Below are 26553 nucleotides of genomic sequence, written 5' to 3'. Positions count from 1 at the left end.
GCTGCTTGTTTTTCTCCAAGAGCTACAATACATTCTCTTCCTTTTTTAGGGCACTGCACCCCGGTAACAAACAGAAGGGCTTAGAGCAGCTGCTAGAATGTCACAAACCTATATATTTAGCTCTGAGCTCATTTCTCGCCACGCTTGGAGTCAGACTTCTAATGTCCCTATTTGCTCCACTCTGTCAACATTTCTGCCTAAACAGATAAAAAGTGAATGAGCAAGTAGCCACCAGAGTAAGTCATCCAGAAAGAATAAACATAAAAAGGGCTATCCGTTCTCACAGCGTGATTCGCAGATGTTTGAACTGGAAAGAGGTGTGTTGACACACAAGTGTCTATATGCACAGATTTATGGCTGACAATTGCTTCTGTCACTATGTCTAAGACCTACTCAATATTTGTCATCAGACGTAAGGGGCTGGAGATGCAGCATGAAAATGGTAGAAACCCGTTACAGGTCACCAATCAAGGGCACCAACTATCAATGCTGCGTCTAAGAAAATAAAAAAACACTTCTTTTTCAGGTATTGTAATAATAACATGGCCATTTCATACTAAAAGAAGAAACGTCTACCCATGTCCTCTGATGGTTATGGCCATGTGAACACAGAGGTTGTCTGTGCTCCAGCGCAGGCACTATAGGATGAAGCAGCCAATGTGACAGAAAATAAAGTCAGAGGTACAGTAGATGCCTTATGGACTTGCATATCAGCCCTGCAGCGTGCTTAAGGCCTAAAGCTCTGATCAAAACTCATTTGCACAATTCTAAACTGGGCAGAAAAGGGTTAATAGTGACAGGAAGCATTTCTGCTACATGTGAATAGACCCTACATGTCTTCTTTTTGAATACTGGTGGGGTTAAGGGTGTATACTAATGACTATACAGTAGCATTTATCAGAGCTATCCTTTGGACAGTACTTCTGAAATACATGCTTGAAAAGAAGATTAAAATAATGGAGATTTATCAAAACCTGTGTAGAGGAAAAGTTGACCAATTGTCCATAGCAACCAATCAGATCGCTTCTTTCATTTTTAACAATGCCTCTTTTTTAATGGGAGCATGGGTGTAGGGGGGAAAAAACCCTACGGGAGAACAATCTACTTGTCCCTCATGACAATCCACTTGTTCATACACACAAAATAATATCAACCAACATCCCCTCATCAGATAGGTAAGCAGGAAGGTCTTCCACAGTAGGTAGACAGGGCTCCAGATAGATATGTCCCCCATCGGGCAATGTGATTTTTACGCTATGGTAGGTATGCATAATGTGAACGGTATAGAACATGTGCATGGTGTAAATGATATAGGGGTAAAATGACTTCTGTCCAATACAGTGGTATGCTTGTATATGTAACATATTAAACCAATCCACTCCGAGGCGTGCCTGGTGTGCCCGTAGGGGAAGGGGGACGTGCATGGTGTGCCCATAGGGGAGGGGGGGATGACACGTGCATGATGTGCCTGTGGGGGACATGACTTAAAGGAACGCTTATGAGATCCATATAGCGAATACACACATACCCCCAAGACAGCTCAGCCTAGACGCCAGAGAGAGGAGCTCGGATTGAGGAGCAGGGCAGCCCAGCAAAAGAACTAAATTGTGCTGCTGATAACCGCTGCACTCAGTTACCGACTCCCCACTGCTGCCGCACGCAGCGCCAGAGGCCATAAAAGACACCCCCTGATAGAGGGGGTAAACACCCTGCCAGGCAGGGGAAGGGGTGTCTAGTGCAGCAAAAGAGGGAGCATTGCGTCTTGTACTCCAGAGTATCTTGGTCCTGACAGAGGTGTGCACAATGAGTGACATCACACACGCTCCTGCCGACAAACTGCATGGCTTGCTATAGGCTGCAGCATACAGCTGCGGTCTATAGTAGTTTAGTGATGGGCATAAGTGATTGCACCATCATATGTGACTTCTTCATGAATTTAGACCTGCTTGCCCGAAACAGGGCTAAAAGTCTGAAAAATTCACCTGCCCGGTGCCCGTCACTGCATGTCCTGGGCATCGGGTGATACGATTCCCACACCCCTGTGGGAAGGATGGTCTTTTTGTATTACATTTTGGATTCAATAAAGTATTTTGCATTATATTTAGGAGTCAGTCATTTGTAGGTTTAGGTAGAATTGTGGATTGACATATGCTGGATTGTAGGTTTTGATCACTACAACAGATTGTGTAAACTTCATGGATGATTAATCACTCATATGCGGCTTTCACCACTGGAGGTCTATAGTTCTGAGAAAAGCTGGGCACCTATCAGCATCTGCAGCATAATTGCTTGAGACAAGTATAACCCTTTAAGACAAAGGTCACTAAAAAGACTACAACATTCATCATTTTTACATTTTTGAAGCACACACAAATGCCATAATTCAAACAGTTGATATAAGAAACTCTTTCATTGGAGCTTTTACCTGGGAGCATAACCTCCTTCGGGTGTATTCACTTAGCATAACCTAGCTCATCACCAGCCATAGTGTGTCAGTCAGAACAAGTAAACCTGAATATATGACTATTGACCTTGCTTTGTTTTACCCTCCAACTCTACACCCAGCTAGAACAAGATTCTTCTAGAGCTTTCAGCCATGTGTGAACTTTAGGAGCTACAGACACAAATTCCATACTATTCAACATGTGATGACAAAGTTACAGAAATGCTCAGGAGCTCCAGTAATTTACACGTGTACCAGAACTAAAATGCAAGGAATTGGAGATATGTATAAACAAGTACAACAGGAAAAAAAAAGCCTGCGGGTGCGAGCAAGCATTAAGTAAATCTAGTGAAGGGGGAGAAGGGGTTATGAATTGCCAACTCAATAATTATTAATTCCAATCCATCTTCGGGTTCATGTACATAGAGAGGCCCCTAAGGTGGAGTGCCGACTGCAGGCACGCAGTGTGCCACTGTAAGCATGATGTCTCACCATTCCCTAGGAGAAACGCATTCTATAGTAGAAAATCTAAATTATTCCTTTTCCCCCTATATACAAAAATATAAATATTTAAATAAATAAAATAAATTACTGTATATACTTGAGTATAAGTCGAGTTTTTCAGCACGATTTTTTGCGCTGAAAACGCTCTCCTCAGCTTATAATTGAGTGATCTCTCCGCCTGTCAATCCCTTCTCAGTTTTCTTCAACCTGCGGACCTCCAGATGTTGCAAAACTACAACTCCCAGCATGCTGGGAGTTGTAGTTTTGAAACATCAGGAGGTCCGCAGGTTGATGATCACTGCTGCCTTCGTCATCATCCAGACCCCACTTTAGTTTTCTACTCACCTCCCCTCGGTGGGAAGAAAGGGTGAGCTGGTCCGGGCCATCTATGCTGCAGGAACCGTCCCGGTGGGGAGGGTTAGTCGTTCCGGGCTGTCCATCTTCACCGGGAGGCCCACTTCTCCGCTCCGGGCCGGCCCCGGCCTAGTGACGGTCCTTGACGACGACGCAAAGGGACATCCGTGCGCAGCAGACATCCCTGTGCGTCATCTTCAAGGCAACGTCACTAGTCCGGGACCGGCCTGGAGAAGAGGGACTACCGGTTAAAATGGACAGCCCGAAATGACTAACCCTCCCCACCGGACGGTTCTTGCAGCATAGATGGCCCGGACCAGCTCACCTTTCCTTCCCACCGAGGGGAGGCGAGTAGAAAACTAAAGGGGGGTCTGGAGGATGACAAAGGCCACAGTGGTTTTCAACCTGCGGTCCTCCAGATGTTTCAAAGCTACAACTCCCAGCATGCCCGCACAGCCGATTGCTGTCCGGGCATGCTGGGAGTTGGAGTTTTGCAACATCTGGAGGTCCGCAGCTTGAAGACCACTGATGAAGGGTTTGACAGGCGGTGATGATGAAGGGGGGGGGGGGGTGACGACAGGGGTGAAAATGACAGGGTGATGATGAGGGGGGTGTTAATGATGGGGGTCTAGATGATGACAGGGGGGGATGATGTATTTCCCACCCTAGGCTTATAGTCTAGTCAATAACTTTTCCTGGGTTTCTGGGGTGAAATTAGGGGCTTCGGCTTATATTCGGGTCAGCTTATACTCGAGTATATACGGTAAGCCTATACTCTGCAGATAATCTAGTGTCTCTTTGTGGTCAACAAGGAGATATCTTACTGTGTATAGACTGTATGCTGGCCATACACACAAGATAACTTTTGTTTGCCTGACTAACACTAGGAGTGCTCATATCCCAGGGGAACAAAGAATTAGGCATTCTGGTCTTCCCCAACATAAAACGCTGGCTCTAAACAAGAGACGTTGTATCAGTTGAAATGATGATGATTAATATGATGATGATGAGGAGGATGATGGATGGCTCTGTGCATAAGAGCCTGTAACAGTAAGTAAAGCAGAGAATGTATATTCCATCTATCAGCACTGACACTTTGGATAGTTTATGCAATAGACGTTTCTTTCTCATCAGATTAGTATAAACAATTGTGTACAGTGTCCAAAGCTAACACTTGTTATCCCTAAAATGATAATGAATATATAAAGCATATGAACGATAACATTCATTTTCTTCCCACCTGTATGTCCCTATGGTTGTCAAAACACTGCTCAAAGTAATGCACATTGTACAGCAGTAATACCATAACAAAAGCCTAAACCTCTCTTCTGGATTGGATTTTTGATGATAAACCAGTATAGTAAGTGGAAGCCCACTGTAATTTCTATAACACTGGCAGAAAACTCTGAATTGTACAAAATAACAATCTCTGTCGTGGCAGCAAATTATATAGTGAGAGCATTCAGCCGTTAAGACCTTCAACACTGGCATTTCACAATCTGCCAACAATCAAGGCTGGCAAGGCAGTTTCTTCAAATTGTATATATAAAGGTGGGTGGATGTGCTCCTATCAGCAGCTTCGTCTCCTGGACCGGAGATTTGCCCGCCGTGATTTATTATGCCAGTGTTGTTCCACTTAATTAATATGATGTCACACAATACACTCTGGCAAAATCATTTCAAACAGCATTAGCTACAGGACACTGGAAAGGCCAAGAGGAAGAGGGGGAAATCCATTCATTAACCCTGCCTCTCGCAGGCCGCCCTTCACTACACCGCTGCAATTATAAATCTGTCAACTACGACTTGTTTATGGGAATTAACTTTAGGGTCCGCATGCTTTAGGATATGAGGAACATTGTATAAAATGTCACAGGACTCTGCAGCTAGAACACAATTATATAGACTAGAACAGTTATCATTGATACAATGCTGCACATAGGCCACTTTACATTCATTAATTCATTACAAACAATAGGGACAACAAGACTGCTGTCAGTGTATATGCGCTAAGGGTATATCACAATACTACAGGCAACATGGCTGCCTGGTCCTAGCATTGGAGTGAATGAAGGAGGCCAGACACAGAACAGATTGGCCACACTCCCATAAACTTGCAGGCTCCAACCAAGTGTGTATATATTCATTTGGGATAGCAGATACAACATACCGCATCTGCCATCAGATGACAACCAGGAAATTCATATCTTTATATTAAAATATGTGGTGCCTCATCATCTAGCTGGGTACTGACTGGAAAGGAAACTATTAGATGACCCCACCTTGCATAGTAAAATGGCAAGAATCTGGTAGATCAGCATATGCACCGCTTGAGTAGTGGGTGGGGAGGGCCACATGATCCGTCACTTCAATAATGGCTATACAAATGGAATAACTGTTGGCCAACTTTATGCTCCCAAGTACGCATATTTTTCATAATATGCCACCTCCAAAATCCTGTGGCAAAGCCTTGTGCCCTGTGATAAAGCAGCAAGTAAATAGTAACCCAGCATGCCTGACCCTATCTAATGCCCACCTCCCCATAGAGATGGTATTGTACAAATCTCATCTGCATGCAGCCAACAAACTGACCAGTGGTGGAGATTATACCTGCACCGAATCAATCTTGTTCCAGAAATTTTACCCTGTGAATGGGGCCTTAGACGAATGAAATCCAAAGAATAGCAAAAAGAGAAGTTTGTGGCTCCACTGATAAAAGATGCTTATTCTAAACTTAGTATTTGAATAAAAATTGGTTCCTCTCAAGTGTTGTAAACACAGGCTGCCAATTGGCATGTCCTGCCTGAACGTAAATGTCGGAGAGCAGAGGACGAATATCAAGAGAACCAACACATTTGCATCATGGTCATGCTTTGTTAATACGGAAAGCTACTAACTTTCTTTTTCAAACCTGAACCACAATATCTTTCTTATAATAGCGGATCACATTCAGTTTCGCAGAACAGGTCTTTTATACTTCCTCATAATCAAAAGGAGACACATTAAAGTGGCTGCTCATCTTAAAGTAACAAACTTGAATTTGGTTCTACAACGCCCTTTATTGTGGCTATACAAAGGACCATGTGATATTCCCTGGCCAGTTAGTGGAAGGCCACCTATGACAGAGCTTGACAACATCTGTTTTGAATGTAGGAGCCAGGATTCTTTTTGTGCTATTTTTAAGTATTTGAGGTGGTTGTTTAAGGGTTTTGCTGCTGTGTATTTTCCTATCTAAGTCAATGGCCCTCATTTACTAAGAAAATCGGGTTGTAAGTCTATCTTGCTTTCTTACCCGACTGCTTTTTTCCCCTGGTATTTATTATTATGTCGCATCCTGTTTGTCGCACGTGGGTTTTGTAGGTTTTGATTTCCAACTCCTCTGAGCTGTCGGGAAAAAATCCACAACAATTCAACAAATTCGGGTTGGAAACCTTAATAAATACGTGGGAAAGCTCAGAAATGTCAGGTTACGCCCCTTTTTCGGGTTTGGGAAAATCCACATCGGGTCTGTCGGGAAGAAATGTCGCATAGTGTCGCAGACTGGCGCACGATGTCTGCGACATGGCGCAGACAAAGATGCGACAAAAAAACCCGACAAAAGAGGTCGGGTTTAGAATAGTAAATGAGGGCCAATGAGTAGAAAAATCAGATGCAGAAAACACAAAAATGCTAAATATGGAACATGTGATCACCTACCCATAATAGGTTTATCTCACTATTTCCCAGTTGGCATTGTACTAGCTGTGTAAACCATAACATTAACCCAGTTAATCCTACATAAACACCTAAAATCAGTATTAGGTACTAGTCAAAGAAATCAGAGTTGTGTGAGTGCTTGTTTTTTGTGAGAAGAGTTTACGCAGCAATACCATGTATATATTATATTTTATTATTTTTTTTATACAATAAAATAAAACAACTTAAAGAAAAAGGGGAAATGCATATTTTTGTGTTCTATTTCTTTTCTTGTCCTACATCTTTAGATCACAGGTGTAAAACACAGCAGTACAGATCTGTACTACAGTAGAGCTGGGCGGTATGACCAAAAATGTATATCAAGGTATTTTCTAGATTATGGCGGTTTCACACTATTTAGCAGTATTTGTGGTCGGGGGTCCTCTGTATAGTGTCAGGTGGTTGGGGGTCCTCACCATGGTACCCGGGGTCTCGGTCAGGCCACCCAGCGACTCCTCCATGTTTCCGCAGTTCTGCTAGTTTCCCACGCCCACCCGGATGTCATGTGCCCACCGGGAGTTTTAGTCCCCTCCCAGCTCCTCACAGTCAGTTCAGTGAAGCTCGGACTACACTTCCCAGAGATGCTGTGCAGCCGGAAGTTTCTCTACATCATCACGCATTGGAGTTGGTTGCTATGGAAACGGTATATAAAAAATTCATAGCGCAAGACAAAAATGCACTGGTAATCGTCACGAACCGGTATACCGCTCAGCTCTTTACCGCAGTGTATTATGCCTGTCAGTGTTAGTCTAGGTTTTCACCATTGCTGTTTTTAAGCCAATGCTGAAGTGTATTCGGAAGGAATTAGAAATATAAAGAAAGGACTTCTACTTCTTCCTTTCTCATGTGTCCACTTCTGGCTTTGGCTCAAAAACTGCAGTGGCAGTTTTCCAAAAAAAAAAACACACCAAAAAACCTAGCCTAACACTGACAGGCATAGCCAATCAGACGACTGCCTAAGACAGAGTCTGATCAGATTCTGTAACCAGGAGACTAGAGGAAATGGCTACATTTTGCACCATGTGATCAATAAGTGGGGTATAGCTAGGGTGACAGAGAAAGGGTGCTCCCTCTTTCCTTCATTAGATGCTGCGGTCACACTGACCACATTATTGAAAGGCTAAGTTAACTGCCAGTATAAGAACTCCGCTCCACTCCAGACAGTTTGGGCAGCTAGTGTGTAACAGCTGGCCCCTGCTGCACGTCCACGCCAGTGTCATCCGATTGCCACAACAGTTGTGTCTGTTTCGCCACTTGAAATCCTGACACAACAGATGTGGCAGTTTGTGGAAGGGAGCTGACAAAAACCTAGAGTGCCAAAGCGACCTGAAATATGTTGAGCCCTGACATACAGCATGTGCACAGCACGTTTTTTGTATGGAATTTCTGCATCAAAAATCCATGGCAGTAATGTGGATGGGATCAGCACAGATTCTGCATAAAATGTATACAGTCAGAGTGCACCAAGTGCAAAATGTTTGATTATATTGAGAAAATGCTTATTTCAAAACCAGTGAACTTTTTCTACTTTACAAATTTCACAGGAAGATTTGCAGAAGTAAATGCACTCTTTTTTAGGGCAGTTTACCATGAAGACAGTAGGAATACTGCATTACCCTTAACGACACGGAAATAAATGTACGTCCTGGTTTGGCAGTACTTCGCGCACAAGGATGTACATTTACGTTCTGTGTATGACCGCGAGCATCGGAGCGGTGCTCGCGTCATACACGGCAGGTTCCGGCTGCTATCAGCAGCCAGGGACCCGCCGGTAATGGCCGACATCCGCGATCACGCGGATGTCCACCATTAACCCCTCAGATCCCATGATCAGTACAGATCACGGCATCTGCGGCAATGTGTATGTTAAAATAGATCTGTAATGGCGGACGGAGGTCCCCTCACCTGCCTCCGTTCGTCTCCTGCTCTGGTCTGAGATCGAGCAGAGCAGAAGATAGCCGACAACACTGATCAGTGCTATGCCCTATGCATAGCACTGAACAGTATTAGCAATCAAATGATTGCTATAGATAGTCCCCTATGGGGACATAAAAAGTGTAAAAAATAAAAATAAAAAGTTGAAAATTGTAAAAATAAAAAAGTGGGGGGAAAAAAAAGGTGAAAAATCCCCTCCCCCAATAAAATTGAAAATTGTCAGTTTTTCCCATTTTACCCCCAAAAAGCGTAAACATTTTTTTTTTTTTAATAAACATATTTGGTACCGCCGCATGTGTAAATGTCTGAACTATCAAAATATAATGTTAATGATCCTGTACGGTAAATGGCGTAAGCGTAAAAAAAAATATAAAAATGTCACATTTTATTCCCCAAAAAAATTTATTAAATTTTTTCTAATAGTTTTATATATACAAATGTGATATTGATAAAAAGTACAGATGACGGCGCAAAAATGAGCTCTCATACCGCCCTATATACGGAAAAATGAAAGTTATAGGTGGTTAAAATAGGGCGATTTTAGATTACTGATTTTGTATAAAAAGTTTTAGATTTTTTTTTAAGCGGTACAAAAATATAAAAGTGTCTAGCCATGGGTATCATTTTAATTGTACTGACACACAGAAGAACACATGTAATTTTTACCGTAAAGTGCACAGTGTGAAAACGAAACCCACAAAAATGTGCAAAATTGTGGTTTTCATATAAATTTCCTCCCTAAAAAAAAATTTTTTAGGGAGGAAAAAATGGTAAAATTAGGGGTTTTATTACAAAGTACAACTGGTCAAACATATATAAAACAAGCCCTTATATGGGTCTGTAGATGGAAACATAAGAGTTACGGATTTTAGAAGGAGAGTACAACAAAATGCAAAAAAAAAAAGGAATATACACACATATATTATCATTAAAAAGCACAAGAACAGTATAAGGCACTAGACTGGACTAACAGAAAAATTGATGGTGGTAATAGAGTAACAATAGACAGATGCAGAAAACGGTGTCAGAAATGTATATCAGTGTAAAGGAACCTTGACCAACAGTCTTAAAATGTTTAAATCCTACAGAAGTAATGAAATGATGACAAGAAGATATAGGTACCACATAATATCTTAAAGACACAGTGCCTGCAATAATCAAAAAAAAAAAAAAAAAGCCTGCAGAAAGGTTTATTACGTGGTACCTTTATTTTCTGTCCTCGTCATTATTTCACTACTTATGTGCAAACTATATATTTTGAGACTGTTGATCAAGGTACTTTTACACTGATATCAGGAAAAGGAGAGGAAAAAAGGGGGTTCTAAACGAGCGCTTCTGCTTGAAGACAAGGATTCGGAACACCAATGTAGTACAGGACAGTTTATTATGGTTTACAGCAATAGGTCAACGTGTTTCGGCACCAGCATGTGCCTTCTTCAGGTCCACAAAACAAATCATTTAGGCATCCTGTAGCTTGTGTTGTGCTGTGATGGCGTGGCCACGTGTGATGGCGTGGCCACAGGCTACAGGACGCCTAAATTATTTGTTTTGTGGACCTGAAGGCGGCACATGCTGGTGCCGAAATGCGTTGTCCTATTGCTCTAAACCATAATAAACTGTACTGTGCTACATTGGCGTTCCGAATCCTTTTCTTCAAGCAGTAGCGCTCGTTTAGAACCCCCTTTTTTCCTCTCCTTTTCCTGGTTTCATTATTTCCGTACCCTTTTGCGGATACAGACAGGGGTTTTCGAGCAGCTCAACTGCCGCTACTATCTTCCACTTCACACTCCCCAGGTGAGGTGCTGTCGCCGTTGATAACCTCAGCGAGACATCACATTACCTTGAGTGCAGTGGTTTCTGACCATCCTACCATGCCCCCATCACACATGAGAGCGCGCCCCTACCTTTTTTTTTTTTTTTACTGCTTCCTCACATTTACACTGATATGCATTCCTGACCAAATTTTTTGCATCTGTCTATTGTTGGTCTGCTATTATCACCATCTATTTTTCTGTTAGTATACTCTTGTGCTTTTAAAATAAATAAATATATATATATTATATAAAATGTGTAATATTTTTATATTTCATTGCGATTGGTGCTTTTTCTTTGGGGTTAAGTGTATTGTATAGGCCAATTCAGGGCATTCCCATTGCCATTTCCTTTGGAGTAATAAGACTACATTATCTGCAGCAAAACCGATCCTGGGTGGACTTAACCATAGAGTTTTGTTGCACTGAAGAACACACTACAAAAGAAGGGTTTCATTTACTCTAAACTGGGATTGTATTACCATGCTTGACATTTCTATATTTTACATCATATACTAGTCTCTACAGAAATATCCAAAAGCTATACTATGTAATAGAAGTAATAGTTAGGTCATGTCCAGTTTTCCATCAAGGTAGAGATACATTTTTTTATTTTGTAAGAAATTTTCTATATCTAGTTGAGAAAACTGAAATTGTACATTCTAAGGCTGCTTTCACACTATAAAATTCATCCGTTTTAAAGATCCGTTTGATGTTCTGTTATGAAAACCCTGAAAATCGGCCATTAAACGTCGGTTAGAAAATACCATACGTCCGTTAGAAAATCCCATTATTGTCTATGGGATTTTTACATTATCCGTTTTAATCCGCTATAAATAACGGACGTTATTTTGTGACGGGAGAATGAACGGAAGAACTATTTCTCCCGTTACTATCTTCCGTCACAAAGTAATGTCCGTTATTAATAACTGACTATAGCGGATTAAAACTGATAATGTAAAAATCCCATAGACTATAATGGGATTTTGTAACAAACATTTAATGGCCGATTTTCAGGGTTTTCTTAAAGGAACATCAATCGGATCTTTAAAACGGATGAATTTTATAGTGTGAAAGCAGCCTTAGTATTTAGCCTATAACCACCACAAAGTCAACTAGCAGCTTTAGCATAGAAATCAGCGTGTCTACATCATTGCAGCAGTTTAGTATCCACAGATGAGATGTTATTTCGTCGGTAAGCTCCCCAAAGTACAATTAGTCCCCAGGTTCAGCATTTTGTTGCACTAATTAAACATTTTAACGAAAATGGTCAAAAAGTAGGCGCGTGCTGTTTATCACTGCTGCCCTTTGAGCTGCACAATACTCGGAGGACATGATGCTTTAGATGAGATAATTATTGAGTTCTTAAGTTTGACTAAGAAGCCACAGAGGAACGCCAGTAGTGAATTTCACATTAATCAGACTTAACACTTTTTTATAAGCTATAATTATCATTTTAAATATTTATTCATTTGTCAGAATAAGGGTAAGCAGTTTAACACTGAAGTACATTCAGAAGAAGGACTTTGATTCAGTCAATTTTGTTAAATAGTCTTCAATTAACAATTCAACAAAGGTTTTACCTAAAGACAAGAAAAAGTGCTACCAACTTTGTCGAGTGAAGAATTTTGAGTTTTCAGTTCATAAAAAGGGTGGGCTTTATATTTGGCAACATTGCCCAAATCTTGGAGATTTTGTAGACTACAATATCTAAACATTTATAAATAGGTGTATTTTCTTTAGTACCAAGTTCCAAATGGTCATCTCTATACCCTACAAACAAGCTTTTCGTTTTTCCTAGAATATTCTTCCAATGACTCCATGCACTGAAATACTACGTGTACCAAACTACTACAGGATTAAACTGTGAAACTAAAAGTAATCCTGAACTTAAAAGTGTAATCCTCACAAAGAATATGATGTGTATTTAAGAAAAAATAAAATAAAACTATAAACAGATTTTTACTGTTCACTGCAGAGCAGTGGATTTCAGCTTGTCTGGGAAGGACCAGAACATGGCAGTATAGCTGAAAGGGCTCCTTTTTTTTTGCTGCCGGCAGCCCTGAGTGCCTGACAAAGTGTAATGACAGTTATTACATATTAGCATCATGAAATGAGCTGCCAAGCCACAGAGAGTAGCCTGAGGGGGCACAGGAATGCATTCTACGGTTCCTGATGGCCATCACATGCTGAATAAATGGCTCTAACCTTTAGGGGGTAATAGTTCCCAGAAAGTTACAAACTGTTAAGGTAAGGTAGGAACCTCTGCAAATCCCATTCATATTGTATGGAAGAGTCACAGTACTACATAAATACGTAACCAAATAAAAATAGTAAAAAACTGAAAAAAAATAAGTAGTTGAATCAACGAAAACAGGACATTGCTAAAAATCTACAAGTAAATAACCACTGAAATGTGTCAGAAGCGAAAACATAATACAGAAGTGAAAAAGGGAGGATGCAAAAAACACAATGTACAGGCAGGATGCAAGAAACACAATGAATTAGCACAAAAAAAAAACCTAATATACACACACACACACACAACACACTATTACAAAGAAAAACAAACTATAAAAAGAATACACATGTAAAATGTAATTGCTCTTGGCTAACTGAGAAAATATTGCTCTACAATTAAGTACCAAGAACATTTTTGTTTTCCCACCAACATCACAATACTATGGCTATTTTTTTGGAACGTAAAGTTAGTCTTTACAGGATTTTTGGGACTACAATATTGATGACCTATGATTAGGATAAATTTTGTTTTGTTCCAAGATAATCTGAAGATGGTCCTTAACTCCTTAAGGACTCAGGGTTTTTCCGTTTTTGCACTTTCGTTTTTTCCTCCTTACCTTTTAAAAATCATAACCCTTTCAATTTTCCACCCAAAAATCCATATTATGGCTTATTTCTTGCGTCGCCAATTCTACTTTGCAGCGACAGTCATTTTACCCAAAAATGCACGGCGAAACGGAAAAAAAAATCATTGTGCGACAAAATCGAAAAAAAACGCCATTTTGTAACTTTTGGGGGCTTCCGTTTCTACGCAGTGCATATTTCGGTAAAAATTACACCTTATTATTCTGTAGGTCTATACGGTTAAAATGATATCCTACTTATATAGGTTTGATTTTGTCGCACTTCTGGAAAAAATCATAACTACATGCAGGAAAATTTATACGTTTAAAAATGTCATCTTCTGACCCCTATAACTTTTATTTTTCCACGTACGGGGCGGTATGAGGACTCATTTTTTGCGCCGTGATCTGAAGTTTTTATTGGTATGATTTTTCTTTTGATCTGACTTTTTGATCACTTTTTATTCATTTTTTAATGTTATAAAAAGTTACCAAAATACGCTTTTTTGGACTTTGGAATTTTTTTGCGCGTACGCCATTGACCGTAAGGCTTAATTAATGATATATTTTTATAGTTCGGACATTTACGCATGCGGCGATACCACATATGTTTATTTTTTTTACACTTTTATTTTTTTTATGGGAAAAGGGGGGTGATTCAAACTTTTATTAGGGAAGGGGTTAAATGACCTTTATTAACACTTTTTTTTTTACTTTTTTTTTGCAGTGTTATAGGTCCCATAGGGACCTATAACACTGCACACACTGATCTCCTATGCTGATCACTGGCGTGTATTACGCCTGTGATCAGCATTATCGGCGCTTGACTGCTCCTGCCTGGATCTCAGGCACGGAGCAGTCATTCGTCGATCGGACACCGAGGAGGCAGGTTAGAGCCCTCCCGGTGTCCGATCAGCTGTTCGGGACGCCACGATTTCACCGCGGTGAAATTAACCGCTTCTAAAGGGTTAATACCGCACATCGCCGCGATCGGCGATGTGTGGTATTAGCCGCGGGTCCCGGCCGTTTATTAGCGCCGGGACCGACGCGATATGATGCGGGATCGCGACGCGATATGATGCGGGATCGCGGCGCGATCCCGCTTCATATCGCGAGAGCCGGCGCAGGACGTAAATATACGTCCTGCGTCGTTAAGGGGTTAAGGTTAATATTTTGTCAAGACGTACAACATGTAAAACGTTTTTGAATCTGACAGTGGCCATCGCGCGGATGTCCGCCTTTAACCCCTCATATGCTTTGATCAATACAGATCACAGCATCTGCAGAAGTGCGGCACTTAATGTGGATGATCGGATCGCCCGCAGCGCTGCCGCGGCAATCCGATCATCTGTAATGGCGGACGGAGGTCCCCTCACCTGCCTCCGTCCGTCTCCTGGTGTATTCTGCTCTGGTCTGAGATCGAGCAGAAGATCGCCAATAACACTGATCAGTGCTATGCCCTATGCATAGCACTGAACTGTATTAGCAATCAAATGATTGCTATAAAATAGTCCCCTATGACTATTAAAATTAAAAAATAAAAGTAAAAAAATTAGAAAAATCCCCCAATAAAAATGTTAATTGTCAATTTTTCCCCATTTTACCCCCAAGAAGCGTAAAAAAAAAATTGGAATAAACATATTTGGTATCGTCACATGCATAAATATCCAATCTATTAAAATATAATGTTAATTATCCCGTACGGTGAACAGCGTGAACGTAAAAAAAAAAAAAATTTAAACGCACTAATTTGATTAAAAAGTTAGCGATTTTTTTTTTAAGCAGTATAATAAGAGAAAAGTATGTAATCATGGGTATCATTTTAATCGTATTAACCCACAGAATAAAGAAAACCGCTCTATTTTACCGTAAAGTGTACAGCATGAAAACAAAACTTTCCAAAATTAGCAAAATTACTGTTTTATCAATTTCCCCACACAAATAGTATTTTTTGGGTTGCGCCAAACATTTTATGGTAAAATGAGTTATGTCATTACAAAGGACAACTGCTTGCGCATACAAGCCTCATACTAGTCTGCTGGTGAAAATATAAAAGTTATGATTTTTAGAAGGCAAGGAGGAAAAAAACAAAAACGTAAAAAAAAAAAAAAAAAAGGAGTAGTATTGAGAACATTTTCTTCATCCTATTGTGCCCAGTCTGCAAATAAAAACAACAACAACAAAAAACAAACATTAAAGGGGTATTCCAGGCCCAAACTTTTTTTTATAGATCAACTGGCTCGGGAAAGTTAAACAGATTTGTAAATGACTTCTATTAAAAAATCTTAATCCTTCCAATAGTTATTAGCTTCTGAAGTTGAGTTGTTGTTTTCTGTCTAACTGCTCTCTGATGACTCACGTCCCGGGAGCTGTGCAGTTCCTAACAGGCTTCATGAGAACAGCAGTACCATGTAACTGATGAGAGCAAGTATAGTTTTTTATTTATTTACAAAAATATGTTTTTCTTGTTTTTTAACCACATGCCTAGACAGAAATATACATAAAAATAAATAAAATAACCAGAATATCCATTTAAACTTGAAAAGTTTCATGGCTAAGTTTGTGCACAGTCTCTGTCTTACTGACACATATGCAAACAAGTGTGCTGTCAATTTATGTGATCCAGGTGATTTTGGAAACCCACGGGATCACAAACACACATTAGGCTTTCAAATTATTTAGTCCATGGTTCTGTGAAGTTACATGGTATGTCACATGATCACACATTAGATCTAAAAAAGGATCATGTAAGTTTCAATTTTTGTGAAGCGCAAGATGGGATGGGAGACCCTTGTTGGGCAATAGTGAGTGTAAGGATCCTTACACGCACAAGTAGATCAGGACATGCTGAAAGGACAAGTTACAGAAGGCATCTTACATAGAAGCGCATCTCCCTATGTGAACTGCCCACATAAAAGATTTAATCGACTGACATATGAAGCCACAAAACCATTTAACCCCTTAAGGACCAAACATTTTTCTGTTTTTGCACTTTCGTTTTTTCCTTATCACCTTTTAAAAATCATAATTCTTTCAATTTGGCACCTAAAAACCCATATGATTGCTTATTTTTTGCGCCACCAATTCTACTTTGTAATGACAGTCATTTTACCCCAAAATCTACGGCGAACGGAAAATAAATCATTTTGTGACAAAATTGAAGAAAAAACACAATTTTGTAAATTTTGGGGGCTTCCGTTTCTACGCAGTACATTTTTCGGTAAAAATTACACATTCTGTAGGTCCAGAAGATTAAAATTATACCCTACTTATATAGGTTTGATTTTGTAGTACTTTTGAACAAAATCATAACTACATGAATGAAAATTTATACATTTAAAATTGTCATCTTCTGACCCCTATAATTTTTTATTTTTCTGTGTACGGGGCAGTATGAGGGCTCCTTTTTTGCGCCATGATCTGAAGTTTTAATCGGTACCATTTTTTGTTTTGATCAGACTTTTTGATCGCTTTTTATTCCTTTTTTTATGGTATGAAAAGTGACCCAAAATACGCTATTTTGGACTTTGGATTTTTTTGCGCGTACGCCATTGACCGTGTGGTTTAATTTACGATATATTTTTGTAGTTCGGACATTTACGCACGTTGCGATACCAAATATGTTTATTTTTATTATGGTTATATATTTTTATATGGAATTTGTGAAAAGGGGGGTGATTTAAACTTTTAATAAGGAAGGGGTTAATGTGTGTTTTTTAACAGAATTTTATTTTTATTTTTTTTACACTTTTAGTCCCCTCAGGGGACTTTTAGGAGGAATCATTTTATTCCTCATACAGATCAATGGGATTACATACAATCCCATTGATCGGTGTGCTCTGCGCGCGATTGATAAAGCCTGGTCCTGTCAGGCTTTATCATTCTGAGCACCAAAACCGCCGCAGTAGGAGAGGTAAGCCCTCAGGCTACCTCAGCAGTGGATCGCACCCACCCCACTGGACCACCACTGGACCACAAGGGACGGGATACAGGTACCTTAAGATGCCACTGTCAACTTTGACAGCGGCAATCTAAAGGGTTAAAAGCCAGCAGCGGCGATCGCGGGCTACAGGAATCAGCTGGGGGCTGGCTGGTATGATGCAAGCTCGAGTCAGGAGCCCACGTCATACCCCGTTAATGGACATTGGACGAGCATAGACGTCCATGGTCGTTATCGGGTAAAATAAGTATTACACTGTCACATTAAAGTATACCTGTCATTAAAAACATTTATATAATATAGATAATACTATATTTGTATATTTGTAATACAATGGTTAAAGAATTTGTATATTTTTGGGTGAAATTGTTTTTTTTTTTTTTATCCCTGCAGCTATTGCCTGTGTGTCTCTGTGAGAAGACCAAATACAGGAAGTGAGGACAGGACAAGCAGGACTCTGTGCAGGTTCCTGGCTTGTCAGTCATCCTACTGTGTGAGCCCGGAGCGTGTCACAGAGCCTCAAAGCACAGAGCCCTGCTGGTCCCCGGTGCAGAGAGCCCTGCTGGTCCCCCCACACTAATGTATTTGCTCTCCTCACAGAGACACAAAGGCAATAGCTGTAGGGACAAAAATATACACATTTTTAACCAATTTATATGACAAATACACATTATTTTCTACATTATAGAAAACGTTTTTTGAGCATAAACAATGATTAACCACGCATTTACGGAGGTTACAGAAAACAACCCTTGCAGTAGTACATGAGGCACATTAAGCAATTACAAGACATTCTATTTCTTCCAGTGGTCAACAATATGTTTGAAACACTTATTTTCTGCCCTCTAAATGTATACTGTTATATATTTTATTTTTTTTCCCCCCTAGAGCATTACAAAAAAAAAAATATCAAGTTTTTGAAATTGTGATATTGCATTTAAATTTAAAAATGAAATCGAACAACAGAAACCTATTTCATGCTTGGAAAATTCTATCCCAAATCTATTTTGGGGAAGCTTTAAATGGACACATTATCGCAGGGATGCAATTCTGCTGCCTTTCCTGAAATATTATTTGTCAACGTCAAGAGTCAGAAGTAACCTTTAGCTGCTAGGTTCAGTGACTGCAGTGTCCCAACCATACCTGCCTTTTAAATTGCAGTTTGTGTTACAAAGAAAATACACTTCTATAATGGAAATCCCATTAATGACGTGTGTACCGCACCACAACATGTTTACCATCTATTCATAATCAACATATATAGCTAAACTACCATGACAACTAAGGGAGCTTTCACACTATAAAAGTGCACTGGTTATGAACGCCCGTTATAAAAAGAGGGGAAATCGGCAGTTATAAGGCCAGTACAAAATCACAGCTATTAGAAAATCCCATTATAGTCTATGGGCTTTTTCTAATAGGCGTTAGCGATTTTGTACCGGCCGTATAACTGCCAATTTCCCCGCTTTTTATAACGGGCGTTCATAACCAGTGCACTTTTATAGTGTGAAAGTGCCCTAACCAATAATGTTCAATGACTGCTCTTCAGGAAACAAGACATCTTTAAACAGATCTGTCAATCGTGTCGCCTAACATGGTAACATTTAGTTACATCATTTGTAAGGTTGAAATAAAGGCAAGTCTCCATCCAGTTCAACCTTTAACTCTACTGTGTTGATCCAGAAGAAGGGAGAACATTTTTTTAAATAAAATGACTAATGCCAATTGCCCCATGACAAGGAAAAATTAGAAAAAATTAATTTGAAAACTCAAATATGGCAATTAGAATAAATCCCTGGATCAAGGTTCTATCCATGAAGCTAGTATCTATAACTTGTATTATATTTTTCCTGAAAAACATCCAGGCCCCCCTTGAACTTGTTAATGGAGTTCGACATCACATCATGAGCGTTCTATAGTGTCACTGCCCTTACAGTAAAGAATCTTCATCTGTAATTATGAAACCTTAGCAGATGCCCCCTTGTTATGGTTACTTGCCTAGGTATAAAAAGATTGTATATTTGTACTTAGTGATCAGATCTCTCCTAAATTGTCTTCTCTCCAAACTAAAAAAAAAAAAAAAACAAGCTCGATAACCTGTCTTATACTGTAAACCTCCCATTCTACTAATTATCTTTGTCGCCCTCTTCTGTACCCTTCTCCAATTGAGCCATGTCCTTCTTTAACCTAATGTTTTATTATTTGGCACGTTCTTGTATACCATGTTTTTATGGCAGCTTTCGCAGATCCCTCTGTAATATTATGTTATCCTCCTCTGTGATGATTACCTTAACCAGTTAGGGGTAATCTACTAATATTGAAATTCTACTCTAATTCCTCAAAAAGGTCATCAATAAACAATTTGAAATAAAACATACTACGGGAGATTTACCAAAAAAGGTGCCCATAGCAACCAAGCTGATTGCTTTTATTTTTATTTTTTTAATCAACTGGTGCCAGAAAGTTAAACAGATTTGTAAATTAGAAAAAAGAAATTGGTGCAGCTCACAATTTACTACTGTCCGAGGTGTAAGGGCAATCACTTATACCCAAAGTGAAGAAATAATTTAAAAGTATTATGTAAAAATAGCCCAAACCTCAAGGATAGTAGAATAAAAGTTTTTTTTTTGGAAAAAAATATATATTTTCAAGGCTGTGCTTCAATTAGACAGATTTTTTATCTAAATAAGAAATTTTAGGTTGCATAAATTCCTCACACAGGGCCCTAATGGGAGGAAAAATAGATAGATGTAACAAAATATGCAATAATACAATCAATATAAAAAAAATCAACCTTATATGGCATACAGTGAGTTACTGATTCGGCTACTGGACGTCCAGATATTAAACAGTCTGTTAGTGGTGAGGTAATTTGTGGAATGTCCATAAAGGTTATTGCCATAGTGGTTAGATATTACCCGTTCCTGATGATATCGTGCTGTGGTATTGATGTTGATGTCCGTATAGTAGCTGACCGCTACTGTGGAAGGGGTCGAGAGTGATTTGCATAAATACCCTGAAATGCGTTTAGTCCACCATCATATAGAATGCACTGTAAGCCTAAAGTGTGTGCCAGCTGCTGTGAGCCTGGAATTTATATATCTCGTTCATTATCATCCCCATCTACCATACCTGCAATCCATCTACTTGGAGAGCCACTTGCCGTGAGATCACCCGTGCCGTCCTGTCTCTCTGTTGTCAACAGGGACCCTGCAATCCATCTACTTGGAGATCCGCTTGCTGTGAGATCACCCGTGCCGTCCTGTCTCTGTTGTCAACAGGGACCCTGCAATCCATCTACTTGGAGATCCGCTTGCTGTGAGATCACCCGTGCCGTCCTGTCTCTGTTGTCAACAGGGACCCTGCAATCCATCTCCTGAGATCCACCAACTACGATCACCTCCCTGGCTGACGTCACACGCCGCTGCCACGAGGAGTGCCATTGTGTGGCGTGGCAAAACATCGGGTCCAGTGCAGTCCAGACCAGCCGCACTCAGTGCCCGCCAGAGCTTACTAACCAGCGACAGCACTATACGGACATCAATACCACAGCACGATATCATCATCAGGAACGGGTAATATCTAACCACTATTGCAATAACCTTTATGGACATTCCACCAATATTACCTCACCACTAACAGACTGTTTAATATCCGGACGTGCAGTAGCCAAATCAGTAACTAGCCATATACGGTAATTTTTTTATATTGATTGTATTATTGCATATTTTATATGTTATATCTGCTATCTATTTTTCCTCCCACTAGGGCCATGTGTGAGGAATTTAAGCGACCTAAAATTTCTTATTTAAATAAAAAAAATCTGTCTAATTGAAGCACGGTCTTGAAAATATATATTTTTTCCAAAAATAAACTTTTAATCTATTATCCTTGAGGTTTGGGCTATTTTTGCACAATACTTTTAGATTTGTAAATTACTTTTATTTAAAAAAAATCTTAATCCTTGCAGTACTTATTAGCTGCTGAATACTACAGAGGAAATTATATTATTTTGGAACACAGTGCTCTCTGCTGAATCACAAGCACAGTGCTCTCTGCTGACATCTCTGTCCATTTTAGGAACTGTCCAGAGCATCATATGTTTGCTATGGGGATTTTCTCCTACTCTGGACAGTTGTTAACATGGACAGAGATGTCAGCAGAGAGCACTGTGGTCAGGATGTCAGCAGACAGCTCTGTGTTCCAAAAAGAACAATAATTTCTTCTGTAGTATTCAGCAGCTAATAAGTACTGGAAGGATTAAGATTTTTTAATAGAAGTAATTTACAAATCTGTTTAACTTTCTGGCAGCAGTTGATTAAAAATAAATAAAAAAATAAAAGTTTTCCACCGGGGTAGCCCCTTTCAGTCAACTCAATTTTACTTCAAGATTAAGTTTGGACTATAAAATGCACGTACAATATTATGTCATTGCTCCCAAAATAACATAAGTGGCTACATATCAAATATATACTTACATCTGGATATTCTTTTACAGGCACATAAAGTTTTTCTTGTAACTGTACAATAGGTCCAATACCATCTGGTAGTTCTGCACTTCGCCTGTCAGGGTTGCCACTGCCATTTAATGTGTCGTTGTACATATCTTTTCGTACTCTGCTGATCTCTGCTCGGAAACAAAAACCAAAAAAAAAAAAAGTCAATAACTGATAAATACAGGTGAAATTCTTTCAATACGGGATTGACAGATGGCCATTTTCAAACCATTAAATGTTATATTTATGCTGTTCTGTATTGTAAGTACCAAGCTAACAGACTGCTTAGGCCAGTGTTTCCCAACCAGGGTGCCTCCACGTGTTACATAACTACAACTCCCAGCATGTCAGGACAACCAAAGGCTGTCCAGGCATGCTAGGAGTTGTAGTTTTGCAACATCTGGAGGCACCCTGGTTGGGAAACACTGGCTTAGACACTGGCTTTCCTGAAAATGGAAAACTGCAATACACTTCACTTTAGTTAGCATTTATATACCCCACACAAATATTTATGGAAGGTTTGTATAATGGTTACAAAATCCTGTTCGTATTTCTGGAGAAACAATTATGTTGCCATGTTTTTAGAATATTGTTATTTTTTTATGCAAGAAAAACCTGACAATCGAAAGTAAAAGGCATCACTTAGTTTTCAACTGATTATAGCCAAATAGTGCAAGGATTTCTTTCTATTCAAGTTCTATTTTCTCACTGTAATTTTTGTTTTTGTTTTTTTTGTACATTATTATGGGGCAAGCCATCTTGTCTGGGTTGTTTTTAACAGCATTTAGATATATGTGTTAGAGCAAACTCAATCAACATAGGCAACAATAGACAGAAGCTGTCCCACTGATCTGAATGGGAAAGGTTACAGATAATACTACGTGACCTTTACAGAGGTCATTCCAAGGGACGGGGAGGCTGAGCTGTGACCATCATTTATTATTATGTTTTCTATCTACTGGTCTCTCTTTTCATTGTAAGGGTACGGCCCCACATACTTCATAGGCAGTTATTTCACGCATCACAAAATGATCTGAAGCAGCGGGAAATACGCGGTGTATTCTCAGAGGATCATACACACAGGGCTAGCCATCAGCAGCCCAGTGTTTTCAGTGAAGATTGGAGGCGGACTGCACGTTACAGTCACACCTGCGCATGTCTCCTCCTCCAATCTTCACCAAAAACCAAATGATCATCTGAGAGTACGCAGCAAATTTCCCGCTGCTGCAGTTGATATTGCGCAACAGGAACAGGACAAGACAAAACAGGAAGTCTCATCTTAATATTCGGTCTAGTGTCATGACAAATACGAAGTTTTCCGGATGTTTTAAACCTAGATCGTAAACTGAAAAATTACCAAAAATTCTTAAATAACTTAAAGGGGTTCTCCGGTGCCTAGACATCTTATCCCTATCCAAAGGATAGGGGATAAGATGCCTGATCGCGGGAGTCCCGCCGCTGGGGAATCCCGGGATCTTGCATGCGGCACCCCGTTTGTAATCAGTCCCCGGAGTGTGTTCGCTCCGGGTCTGATTACCGACGACGTGTGACGTCACGCTCCGCCCCTCAATGCAAGCCTACGGGAGGGGGAGTGACAGCCATCGCCGCCGCCGGCCCTGTAGTCGTCGGTAATCAGACCCGGAGCGAACTCACTCCGGGGACTGATTAGAAACGGGGTGCCGTGTGCAAGATCCTGGGGAGATAAGATGTCTAAGCACCGGAGAACCCCTTTAAACAATCACATTTTCTGATGGCATTTTTTAGAACAGCCTGCATTTGCCAAGAGCTTTTTTTCCCCCAACATGAGAGCACTTTTTTAAGTTAAAGGGGTACTCTACTGGAAAACATTTTTTTTTTTCTAAATCAACTGGTGTCCGAAAATTTTGACAGATTTGTAACTTATTTCTATTTAAAAGTCTTAATCCTTTCAATACTTAGCTGCTTTAATGCTCCACCGGAAGTTTTCTTTTTGAATTTTAATTCTGTCTGACCAGTGCTCTCTGCTGACACCTCTGTCCATTTTAGGAACTGTCCAGAGTAAATCCCCATAGCAAACCTTTCCTGCTCTGGACAGTTCATGGCATACACAGAGGTGTTAGCAGAGAGCACTGTGGTCAGACAAAGGAAATTCAAAAAGAAAAGAACTTCATGTGGATCATAAAGCAGCTGATAAGTTCTGGAAGGATTAAGATTTTTTTTAATAGAAGTAATTTACAAATCTGTCACCAGTTGATTTAAAAAAAAAAAAAAAAAACGATTTCCAGTGGAGTACTCCTTTAAAGCTACGCAGACTTTTATTTTTTTTAAATCAAAGTTGCACAAAGTTCCACATTTTACTTTCTATCGAAATGCAATTTACTGCTAAATCATTGTTCTCCCAATGAAAAAAATTAGAATGCGCAGAGTATTGGCCACAACAGAAGAAAACCCATGAAGGATTATTATTTCTATTACAGTTGAGTTTCGCCGATCCAGGATGCTTCCAACAATACTCTTTGCTGAACGCTAGTACAGCCTGTTTAGGGGTTCTGTACCAAAACCAACAATGGATGCGGTGAATATATGATACAGTGATGGATGGCAGCTAAAATAGAAATGCTTAAGAAAAAAAAGCAGCAAGCATGTATCATGCTCTTTTAATTTGAAAGGTCATTCTAATAAAACACAGTAGAAAATATATCAAGTGTGTCAAATAAATTGAAAGGGCAACAACATAATGGACCTGAGAGACCGGGGAAAAATGCTGCCCCAAGCAAGTAAGCAAAGCAGGCTCCCAGGGTACAAGCCGGCGCATTCGGCACTAGACTGTAGTTTGTTTTACATAATCAGCTGGTAGATTTGAAAAATGATAACCAAATCCCCAGCAATGCAAGAGATTACTCTGGATTAAAGCGTTGTACTCACTTGCTATTGTAACAGTCTTTACATTATTCTGCTTCCTCTGTGGCCATAAGGTTAGATTCAGCCTACATCGGCGAAATTTAAAGAGATTACTGTACCCTCGGCAAAATCCTCATCAATTTCACATCGCTTGTAAAAAAGTTTTGTCTACAACAGGATATTTTTACCATGTGAAATATCCAGTGCACCAGATCCAATCCAATAAATCATTCACTTGTGCATGTGCCTCCAGCCGTAGCAAAACTACAACTCCTAGCAAGCACAGACAGCCAAAAGCCATGCTGGGAGTTGTAGTTTTTCAACAGCTGGAGGCAATCTTGTTGGGAAACACTGCCTTAGGGGGAGTTCCAGTGATCTACAGAATGTTTCTGCATCTCCATTATCTCCATGACAGATTAGTCCATCAGTAATGTGGAGTGAGGGAGAGGAGGCCGCACTGGTTCCAGGGATGAAGCGGAAAGCCTTGCAGGAGAACTAGGGAGGTAAGATCTCTATAGGCCTGCAGGCTCTCCACACAAAGGAAAATGATTGAATTCTGAAATGGAGAGAGCTGACAAATCAGCAGAAGCTCTGTCCATTAATCACCAGCGTGACACTTTAATCATCCTAAGTACTTTTATAAATAGTGCTCACAGGGGAAAACCAGATTTTACTTTAACCCCTTCTCAATCCGGTCTGATGCCAACTGCGGAAAAATTAGTTATATGTGTCACATCTACTCCATGCAAACAGACACTATGAGCGCCAAGTCAGCTGTTCACTTCTTCAGTCACATTGTATTCTAAACACCCTGCACAGTGCAGCCGAGTCTACTACGATGTGTGTATATATATATATATATATATATATATATATATATATATATATATATACAGTGGTCCCTCAAGTTACAATATTAATCGGTTCCAGGACGACCATTGTATGTTGAAACCATTGTATGTTGAAACCATTGTATGTTGAGATCATAACTCTATGGAAACCTGGTAATTGGTTCTGAAGCCACCAAAATGTCATCCATAGGAAAAAGGGAGGATTAAAGAATAATAAGTAGATTAATATAGATAAAGCAAATCCTTACATATAAAAGTAAGAAAGATCTGCTGGGAGCTGTAAATCACTGTCTATGTCAGTGTTTCCCAACCAGGGTGCCTCCAGCTGTTGCAAAACTACAACTCCCAGCATGCCCGGACAGCCTTCGGCTGTCCGGGCATGCTGGGAGTTATAGTTTTGCAACAGCTGGAGGCACCCTGGTTGGGAAACACTGGTCTATGTAGAGGACAGGAGCTTCTTCAGGGTCCTGTACAGTACACACAATGTCCTAAAAATGTAAAATGGAGCCGCCCTCACCTGGTGTCCAAAGGAGCAGCTAACCCTGGTACAGGTAATGTGTACAGAACATGTAATACCTCCCTGTAATGTACGGGGTGCTACCAGACATCAGTCAGTGCATACGCTTCAGTAATACAGGTGTTTTACCAGTAAGATGCCCATTCTGATTGGTCGGTTCTTCCAGCCATTGACACGTTTCACAGATCGGGACTGTCCGTACATTGTATGTTGAGTCTAGTTT

The 26553-nt window shown here is 40.0% G+C and overlaps 1 protein-coding gene across 9 annotated transcripts in view; it reads right to left on the bottom strand.

The window, feature by feature from the left end:
• Positions 1-26553, bottom strand: part of QKI (QKI, KH domain containing RNA binding) — a 184074-nt gene that overhangs the window by 102692 nt on the left and 54829 nt on the right. For all 9 annotated transcript variants that reach the window (XR_008891404.1, XR_008891405.1, XM_056566804.1 and 6 more), the window contains exon 2: positions 22065-22213. Coding sequence is in view for 7 of the 9 variants with exons in the window: in XM_056566804.1 (XP_056422779.1) it covers positions 22065-22213 (149 nt within the window). In the remaining 2 variants the exon portion in view is untranslated. The remainder of the gene's footprint in view (positions 1-22064; positions 22214-26553) is intronic.

The sequence above is a fragment of the Hyla sarda genome, chromosome 3, assembly GCF_029499605.1.
Source record: "Hyla sarda isolate aHylSar1 chromosome 3, aHylSar1.hap1, whole genome shotgun sequence".
NCBI lineage: Eukaryota > Metazoa > Chordata > Amphibia > Anura > Hylidae > Hyla > Hyla sarda.
Note: the sequence above shows the minus strand (reverse complement) of the source record. Positions and strands in the feature narration are given on the sequence as shown.